This window comes from Sphaerodactylus townsendi, linkage group LG16 (genome assembly GCF_021028975.2).
Source record: "Sphaerodactylus townsendi isolate TG3544 linkage group LG16, MPM_Stown_v2.3, whole genome shotgun sequence".
Lineage (NCBI taxonomy): Eukaryota > Metazoa > Chordata > Lepidosauria > Squamata > Sphaerodactylidae > Sphaerodactylus > Sphaerodactylus townsendi.
This window is the reverse complement of record NC_059440.1, coordinates 33726445-33736504: the sequence shown is the minus strand read 5'-3', so window position 1 is coordinate 33736504 and position 10060 is coordinate 33726445. Positions and strand designations below refer to the sequence as shown.

The 10060-nt window shown below is 51.9% G+C and overlaps 1 protein-coding gene across 1 annotated transcript in view; it reads right to left on the bottom strand.

The window, feature by feature from the left end:
• Positions 1–6698: 6698 nt before the first annotated feature.
• The window catches only part of LOC125445565, a 101922-nt gene continuing 98560 nt past the window's right edge, over positions 6699–10060 (bottom strand). Inside the window, exons 6-7 of the mRNA XM_048518654.1 lie at positions 8302–8394; positions 6699–6760 (exon numbers count right to left, since the gene is read on the bottom strand). Coding sequence (XP_048374611.1) covers positions 6699–6760; positions 8302–8394 — 155 coding nt within the window. The remainder of the gene's footprint in view (positions 6761–8301; positions 8395–10060) is intronic.

The following is a 10060-nucleotide window of genomic DNA, read 5'->3' as shown; positions in this document are numbered from 1 at the left end:
TCAGTCAGTCAGTCAGTCAATCTCTGGGAAGTTAGCAGCCCTAGGCTAGGCAGGGGCTCCAAGACCTGTTGACTCCAAAAGGAAATGGGGAGGGTTAATTAGAAGGGAAGCTGACACGGAGCAGGTGGCCTACACCCCAGGGAAGGAAGGAGCAACGGCTTTGGAATTCCCCCCCCCCTTCTACTCCTGCCGCCTCCATTGCCGCCGCCGCCACTCCTGTAGGCTGACTGACAAGGCTTCCCACGCTCGCCCGCCCACCCGTCCTCCTCCCTGGAGAGAGCTCACAAACATGTCAACTGTCTCAATCCCCCTCTTGAAGGCTCTTAGCTGAAGCTGTGAAAAAAGGGCCTCAATTTAAGGGGGGGGGGCTGAAATCACTGGCTTTTGCAGGTTGGGAGGGCTTTGCCCCCCACTAAAGACAGAGAAGGAGGAGGTGAAAGCACAGAGACAGAAGAGATCCCCCCGTTTCTAATTATGGTAAACTCCTCCCGACCTGCCCCAGAGAAGACGTGGGGGGCAAAACGGAGACCGAACGTGGAGAAAAGCATGGAGATTTGCAGCGCTTCGAACTAGAGATTTCCCCAGACTCAGCCCTGGATAATTCCTGCTCTGCGGTGGCGTCGCCGTCTGCTTTTGTCTTTAGCGTTGCTGGGCTAACGTGGGAGATTGATCGCGTCAGCTCCTCGCCTGCCGCCAGGTGCGACACGGTCTCGGGCGAAGCCGCTCCGAGGACAAGGCCTAGACGACAGCAGCTGTCCGGCCTTCTGCTCTGCTCCAGACGCAGATGCCACCGAGTAACGCCGCCCTGTCATTCCCTCCGGCTCCGGCATAAATAGCGTCCCTGTGAACTCTGCCGGTGACCTTACTGGTGGCGGTTTAAGACAGAAACCCTATCTTGAGTACGGAAGGGATCTGCGCCTGACGTGGAACCTCGCTGCCAAGGGACTCGGCCGCACGGCTGGTGCCAGCGGAGAGCCGCGTCAGGCCCTTGCTGAAGCCCAGATCCATTAAGAGGCCCGACTCGGTGCCAAAGATGCCATTTTAGTCTAACTTTACGAGCCGCCGCTTGGCCAGGCTGGAGGAAGCATGTCTGGCTTTCAACCTGGACCTGCTCCAAGAGGATCCAGAGAGCAACTCACAGCCCACTTCAAAGGAGTGGAAGAAATTCTGCACTGAAAGCTTGGGGAGGGGCTGCGGCTCAGGGGCAGAGCATCCGATGGGCGTGAGGAAGGTCCCAGGTTCCAACCCCGGCATCTCCGGTTAAAAGGACCAGGTGTCAGGTGAAGTGAAACACCCCTGATTGAGACCATGGAGAGCTGTTCTAATGGACTGATTATCTATTCCTTTAGGGAACACAGTTCCCAACCTGGCAGGACTCCACGCCCATGAAGCGTAAGACCCTGAGGAGTCCCATTTGCATGTTCCTCTGGCCTGATCCGTCTCATGCTGGCTGCTCTTCTGTCCAATGCAGGTCTGGTTCGGACATGCGGTAAAATCAGGGGGCAGAACAAACTGCAATCTGGACTGCAGGTGCTGGATTCCGCCTTTGGAAGTTCCTTCCTATTAAAAAGATCTCACCCATAACTGTAAAACCGCACCTAAGGCTCATCCTGGGAGCCGTCCCCTCCCTGCAACTACCCCCCTACTCCCTCACAACTGTGCCCAACCCCTGAATCCTATAAAGCTACAGCTGGTCAGACCAGCTGCTCAAAGCCTGCAGTTTAAGGCTGGACCCAGGTGAGCTAAGGCCGGCATCCAACAGGCCCACACTGCTCCCAAACTCCACATGGTGTTTGGGGGTGGGCGAGCCCGGCTGGCAAGTGTTTAACTGCACCCCTGGCCTGCAATGCTCCCCACAGGAAGTGGCGCCTGGGGCCCTGGACCCCCATGTCCCCTCGCTATACGCCACTGCACCGAGAAAAAACTAATACAGCCAGAGAAAAGGTTTGACTGTCCCTCTTCACTTTCCTTTCTGCCTGCAGGGAGTATTCCTAAAGGTGGCCTTACCCCAGTCCGAAGTGGTACAGTCCATTCCACCACCTCGGCATTTTGACACCTCATCCTCCTGAACAGACCACAATAGCCCACCCTTTCTCCCCTGCTTCCACAAACCGAGCTCAAAATCTCCCCAAAGTGAGAAAGCTTCTGCTTGATTTATTTTTGCAGCTGCAAAAACAGAAGGGGGGGGGGGAGCCTGCTTCCACCACCACCACCCCCCAAAAAATAATGCAGTTTCATTTCTCTACTCAGGGTATCTGGAGAGTGGATCTCCGTGCCTTGGTGTCAGAGACTGGGGAGGGTGGGGGGAGGGAAGAGCGGGAATCGTCTCCAGAGGAGAACGTTTCCTCCGTGACCTGCCAGCGCAGCCCCCGTTTGGAGCCTCTGATATGCTTGTATTTCCATATTAGACGTTCTGCTCAGTTTGACAGCAAGCGCCAGGCAGCCCCTATTTCCACTGAGATAGGGCTTGCGTTTGATCTCCTGAACGCTTGCAGGGGAAGGCGGAAAGGAAGGTTACTTTGCGGCTCTGCTGGAAGCTTTGGGGGCCCCTCACAGGTGTTATTTTTCCTCCTCTCTCTCTCTCTCTCCCTTTTTTTGTTAGAGGGACAGAAGAGAGCAATTCACTTCGTGGCTCAGCACCCACCCACCCCCCAGAAAAGATCCACGGTGAAGCCAAGAGACCTCGAAAAACATGGCAGCCAGACCACGGCCTCTGGAGGGCTGCTTTCAAATTGCTTTTCCCCTTCCTGCTCTCTGAGTTGGTGCATAAGGGAGAGGACAGGGTGGTAAATTAGATGTCGGTTGTGGGAAAAAGGTCTTTGACACACCTGGCACACCTGAGAGGGAGGGAGGCTGCTCTCCTCCAGCCTTGCCAAACTGACTTTTCACTTCCCTCCCAGTAGCTGCCTAGTCCAACCATGATCTTCCCTCAGCGGTTCACTGTCTGCAATCTGTCCTGCAACATCGCAGCAGTTATGGGCAATGGCGTAAGAGAAAGGGTGAGTGTGACATCACAGCACTGCGGCCAATATCATAAGAGGGAGGAGGTGTGTGACATCACAGCAGCTGTGGCCAATACCGTAAGAGGAAAGAACAGAGGGCAGCACTGTGAAAAAGAGGGAACTTTAGGCAAGCCAAGAATAGGCAAAGCATTTCTGAATGAAAGATTACTCAAAAGGCAAAGTTCAAAAGCCTTTGGAGTAGCCAGCCGCTGAGTGGTGCCCCCTCCTGCTCCCGCCCCTGCTTTTATATCTGGGACTATCTTTATTGACGGGACCCGCAGTCTTCCCGTTTGGGGCGGGTTTTAAATTTGGGTCTCGCTGGGCGCCTTTGACTTTTATTTTTTGTATTAATTGCTGTTTTTAAAGGGATTTAGTAGTATATTTGTATTGAATGTATTTGTTCAGCTTTGATTTTGTTGTTTAGCTGTATTATGATTTGTTTTTTGTTGTGCACCGCCCAGAGCCCTTCGGGGATAGGGCGGTATAGAAAACCAACCAACCAATAAATAAATGACCCTTCGGCTTCTCTCTCAGCAGCCGAATTTGTTGCCCAAAGCTCCTTTTCACTTGGAATGCTTGTGAGCTGCTCTGTGACATCACAGTAGCTTAGCCAATGAATGGCTCCGGAGGAAGGGAAGATTGGCAGGCAACAGCCAGTCCTAGCAGACAGAGAGAGGCAGGCTACAGAGGAGTTCAGCTAAATTTAGGGCCCTAGCCAAAGGTGGGATCCAACTAGTAAGCCACACTTTGCATAACAGAGTGCTGATGCAGAAAAGGTAGCAAGAAACAACTCCAAGGTGAGTGCTGCATTCACATCGAGCCATCCGCTGCGGAAAAACGCAAATACCCCCTTTGGATTCCCTGACCTGGGGAAAAAACCCCGAGCATCCACTTCATTTGAACCTCCACCAAGAAACAGCCACACGAAGATCATTGCAACCACTTTCGAGTTGGATCTGATAATCTGCTGCTTCAACCCGAAGCTGTCCAAAACGGAGGAGAGCGTAGCACAGGGTGGGCGAGCGGGGGTGGGCTGCTTCAATTTGTGCAGCGGTGGGGGGAAGGGTGGTCTTATTTGGGGTTTGGGATCAGCGGCATCGATTCCGAAGCGATGGATAGCCAGGTCTCGGGAAAGCCTGATTAAAGCTTAGCTGCCTTCTCCAAGAGATGGATTAAACTGCTATCACCTTGATTAATTTTTCAGAGGATGCCGTGGCTGCGGGGGGGGGGGGGGGGGAGGGGGCTGGAGCTGGAGACAGCCTGCAGACAGATACTGCTAACATATTAAGAGGAAATTAGCGCTACTGCAGAGCAGCATTTTACAGGTTAAGGGCACTTTGGTCCCCCTCCGATAAGCTGGCGTCTCCTGTAGCAAAATGCATTTCAGCGTCCCACCTGCATCCCTATTGGAATATTGATGTCTGTCTAATTGCAGCTCGGAGGAGCGGGCGGAGGGAAGGCAGGAAATGGAGACGTGGGTTTGGGCAGGCAGATAAACCAGCTTCAAGACTGGGCAGCTAAATGCACTGGAAATCCACATTCTTTGGGGGCATCGTTGCACCCCACTGCTAGGCCTGGGGTGTCCCCCCCAACTACCCATCTTCTACATTTACAGCACAGAAGCTGAGTTTGCTTTATTTGATTTCATTAATACCCAATGGGGTATACAAAGTGGCTTACAACATTCTCCACTTCTCCGTTTTACCCTCACAACAGCCCTGTGAGGTAGGTCAGGCGAAGAGTCAGTGGCTAGCCCAGGGTCACCTCGCAAGCTTCCACAGCAGAGTGAGAATTTGAGCCTCAGTCATCCAGACCCAAGTCTGACGTTCTAACCACTACTCCACACTGTCTCCCAACACAAAACTTCTGAAAGAGGTGCCAGAGAATTCCTGTTTGTTTTTTAAAGCAAGCGTTTAGTCCCGAAGACAGCGAAGATGAGTTTGTGGCCAGTGACTTGAAAAACAAAAAATGACCTGGCAAACTGAGCACACAAAGGAAGAAATAAGCTTCAGCAACCCAAGTAGAAACTCGTCTCAAGGGAGAGGGTGTTGAAGGGGGTTTTCTCTCTCCCCCAACCCTAGAAAACTTCCATTTCCCGTTTCTAAAGTTTCATGAGTAAACCTCATAGCTGACCAGAGAAATACAAGGAATAATACTCATACCTGTGTGCAACTACCCCTAGGCTAGCTGAGAGACATTTCTGTAACACCCTCGGAGCAGAACGCAAAAATAACCAAGACCTGGATCCAGAGTCACACAGCCACTCTAGAGTAGGCTGACCAGACGCCCCGCTTTTAGCAGGACAGTCCCACCTTGAAACAACTTGCCCCGCGTCCTGCAGGTTTTTTCAAATGTCCCGGGTTTTGGAAGGCTGCCGCACTGCCTTCTGGGGTGCAAGGCAGTGCGGCAGCCTCCTGTGTGGCTGCAGGAGCACACGGCCTTCTGGAGCGCTGCCGTTTCCCGCCCTGTGACAGGGCAGGAAACGGGAGCACCCAGAAGGCCGTGTGCTCCTGCGGCCGCGCGCACATGCGCGCGTGCGGCCGGCCAGCCGCCTGTCCCAATTCACAAAGGTGACCATCTGGTCACCTTACTCTTGAGTCACATACAGCAGGGCTCAGTGGAAGAGTCTCAGCTGGGCATGCAGAATATCCCAGGCTCAATCACTGGCATCTCCAGTTGACAAGGACCAGGAAGTCGGTGATTTGAAGGACTGCTACCTGAAACTCTAGAGAGCTACTGCCCACCTGGGTAGACAGTACTGACCTTGGACTGATGGTCTGATACAGTATAAGGCAACTTCATTGGTCCTCTTGAGAGCCAGCATGGTGTGATGGTTAAGAGAAGGCGGAGAAGTGGGTTTGATTCCCCACTCCTCCACATGAGTGACAGACTCTTATCTGGTGAGCTGGATTTGCTTCCCTGTTCCTACACATGAAGCCTGCTGGGGGTCTTTGGGCTAGTCACAGTTCTCTCTCAGAACTGTCTCAGCCCCACTGACCTCACAAGGTGTCTGTTGTGGGAAGGGAAGGAGTTTGTAAACCGCCTTGAGTCTCCTTACAGGACAGAAAGGTGGGGGATAAACCCAAACTCTCTTCTTCTTTTTGTCTTCCTGCTCAGTAAAGAGTGCAGGCCAGGTGAAAAGAACGAGACAATGGGAAGGGACCCAAGGAGGTTTCTGCACTGGATGCTGCACATCAGTGATTTCGGCTTCCTTGGGCACCAAAATGAAACGATTCCCATAAGGTGGGCACGACTGAAAGCGAATTAGTTCGCACTTCTGAGAGGGCCACCTGTCTTTTGTCTCCCTTCTCAGACAAGACCCACCCGTGGCCTTAGACAAGAAACGAAGACATTCTTGTTTCCTCTTCCAGGCCTAGTCAGAAATCCTGCTCACCTGCCACCTGCCCCACAGGTCTCCTCTGTTTCTCCAGGGCTCCTAGTTATGCAGCAGACCAGAAGACCCTCAAGCAGCAGGAAGTGCTCACTCGGTTCCCCCAGCCGTGCGCCGACAGATCGAAGACCAACTGCTGTGCTGCTGCGGCTAGCAGGCCACCACCTGTGGCTTCCCCAGACCGACCCATCTGGGGCGTGGGGAGGTCACTACAGTTCAGAGTGTCCCACCCTGGATCCTGCACCGGCCTCATGTAACATCTCATGGGCCCAAGAGCCAGCGGACGACTCTCTAACCTAGAGGCATTAGTCCGAGCTTAGTCCGATGATGTTTTCGTCCATCATTAGTGCGACGATGTTTTCGTCCACTGGATTTCCAAAATGGCGACAACCAGGCTGTAATTCTGTCTATTAAGCCATGCCCTGGTCTTGCTGGGGATTTTCTGTGGATACTTTAGGGAAAGTTTCATATGCAGAACTTTCTAGCTAAAGTGTCAGACTACTAGGATCTGGGAGACCCAGATTCGAATCCCCACTTTGCCAGAGAAGCTTGAAGGGTGACCTTCACATCCTCACATCCTCTCAGCCTGACCTACCTCACGGAGTTGTTACTCCAAGGATAAAACACAGGAGCAGAGAACAGTTTAAGCTGCTTTGGGAAGAATGGCAGGATAGAAATAAACTAAGTACGTAAATAACGAAACTTATCTCCTACTCTGCATCGCCAGCCCTACAAAAAGCACTTTTTAAAAATTCAGCTGTACAGGAAGCAGGAAAAACCCCAGAACCCCAAGGCAGCAGCAGCAGCAGCAGCAGAAGGAGGAGGAGGAGGAGGAGGAGGAGGAGGAGGAGGAGGAGAGGAGAAGAGGAGAAGAGGAGAAGAGGAGGAGGAGGAGGAGTTTGGATTTATATCCCCCCTTTCTCTCCTGCAGGAGACTAAAAGGAGGTTACAATCTCCTTGCCCTTCCCCCCTCACAACAAACACCCTGTGAGGTAGGTGGGGCTGAGAGAGCTCCAAGAAGCTGTGACTAGCCCAAGGTCACCCAGCTGGCATGTGTGGGAGTGCACAGGCTAATCTGAATTGCTCAGGCGGCAGAGCTGGGAATCAAACCCGGTTCCTCCAGATTAGATACACGAGCTCTTAACCTCCTACGCCACTGCTGCTCCTAAGTGCAGTGGTGGAGAACTTTGCAACCAGGTTAGAGAGTTGTCCGCTCTCAGTCTTGCGACTCCTCCCCCACCCCCACCCCAGCAAGCTGTTTTCGACACAGAGGAGGCTTTCAAAAGCAGATTGTGATAAGACATGGGGCTGTGTATGGAATGGTTCTGCTGTTTTAGGGGTTGGGGGGGCGGGGGCATGCTCAAATCTCATTAGCCACGCTTCAAGTCCCTTGATGTGCCCAAAGCAACTCTTTCCCTTCCCGCTGGAGTTTTTTGTTTTTGTTTTTCATTTTAATTTCTACTTGAAACAAAAAATTCCACCCCTGAAAAAAGGAAGAAAGAAAACACCATGGAAGGAAATGAGGCGGGCGCTGCTTTCGTTATTAATCTTGAGTATTCAGCGAGAAAGGGAACCGAACGTTTGGTGACGATGCTTTTGTCTGGGTATGAAATACTTTGAAAGAGGAGAAACTTAACCAAACCCAACCGAGTTTTTTTGGGGGAGGGTAGGAGAGGGGAGGGGATACAGGGGCTAGGCTAGAATAAATTAGGAGTTGTTCTCATTAAGGGACGTCTCTCACGACCTGATCTGAGAACGGCAGAGTCCTCGGGAGCGCGTGCATGAAAGATGACTCAGTAGCCAGCCTCAGAGCATCCGATCCCCTCCGCCCCCTCCTCCTCCATTGTAAACGTCAACCGCCCCAGACTTCAGAAACTAGAAGACGGTTAAAAAGAAAAGGGTACTAACCTTTTGGGGACTCACTTCGAGATTTCTTGTTTTCCAGAGGGCATTCGCTGCCGCTGTTCGGGGAGCAGGCTCTCCTCTTGCCTAAAACTTCATCTGGAAGGGGAAGGAGAAAGAGAAGAATAATTAGATAAAAAGACTGACTCTTCTCCCCTTTTCATCCAGAGACTTTGGAAGCATTTTGGTTCCTAGCACAGACACACAGACACACACACACATCCAGCTGAAAGGGGGAGGGAGGAGAGGCGGAGGGGAAAGTCATCTCCAACGCTCAGATACGCTTTCCTAATCATTCTGTTCAAAGGGACACAATCGCCCGTCAACACGCTGATCAATGGCAACCATTTCCAGCCGTAAATTTGGAAATCCAGTTTATTTCCTTACTGAACTGCATGGTCTGATCGGCTGCCTTTCGCTCCCCTGGCGTATCCTCGCGTTTCATGCCCTGATGCAAAACAGCTGGGGTCTTGGCGGGTGGCGGTGGGGGGGGGGGAAGAGGGAGAGAGAGAGAGAGGAAACCACCCCCCACACAGAGAACTCTCTCTCTCTCTCTTTCTCTTTCTCTCTCAAAACCCCAAGCAATCTTCTCCCCTCTCGCATGGAAAACTCTCTGCCTCGGTGCCGTCCGCAAAATACCTAATATACAATTACAGCATCTTCTCTTTCCCTCCCTCCCTCCCCCCCCTTTCCTTCCTTCTCCTATACAGATTTAAAATCAATATCCACCCCTAATAATGCAGGGGGAGGGAGGCTAAAAAGAATGCAGTTGAATATAGGCAAGAAAGAAGGGACGGTTGGCCATGCAAACACCAAACTCTCCTTTGTCAAAAAGGTGCAGCAACCCCCCCCCCTTCTCCCGCCCCCCCACCCCAAATACCATACTGGGGATTTATTTATAGGCAAGGCTGTGTCTATGTGACTGGATTTTGCCAGATCACAGAAAACCTCTGGAAAGCAGCACTTGGACACAGCATTCTGCTTCCTGAGGATTTCAGGATTTGTTTAAAATAAACAGAAAGCTAGCTGCTTTCTGCTGAAATTTGAGAACACACACCCTCCCCGTGTGCCTGCGTGCGTGCGCGTGTGGCCCACGAACGCAGAATAAATTGGCAGAATGAGCTATGCAAAAACAACGCAAGGACGCAAACCTGCATAATCTATTTCAATCACAGAACTGAGCCTTTCTTGCTGCAGAATATGGATTGTCGGTATGCATATTTGCATAATTTCTCTGGAGGATCTGCAGCGGTCCAGACTTCCAACTCCAAACCTCCTACTCTGCCTTTATCAGCTTTAAATCTCCTCCTCAGTGCAACAGTCCTGCTAATGCAGAATATTTCATAATACCGTTTGAACTTCTATGCCCCCTCCCCCCCCCTCCCATCTTAGCTTTTACTTACAGGGCTGGCACGTTCTCTTATCTTATCCCCCATCCCACCCATCATTTTGCAATCAGCTCAAGGAAGCTAGCTGGCCTCCAGTGTACTGTTTCCAAATAGTATTTATCTATAGGCTTCCTTTACTGTTCGCCTTTCTTGCTGAAACTGGAGATGGATCACAATAATCAAAATAGACGCCTCTTCCCAGTGGCTTCCCGCTGAATTCCATGGAATATACATCTGGCACAATTGAGAGATGGGCAGTTGCCATCCCTCACCCCACCCCCACCCCCATCAAGAGGCAACGGGGAGAGTTAGCATGGGAAGCTGACTCATACTGGGGCAGGGGTCTGCAACCTGTGGCTCTTCAGATGTTCACGGAC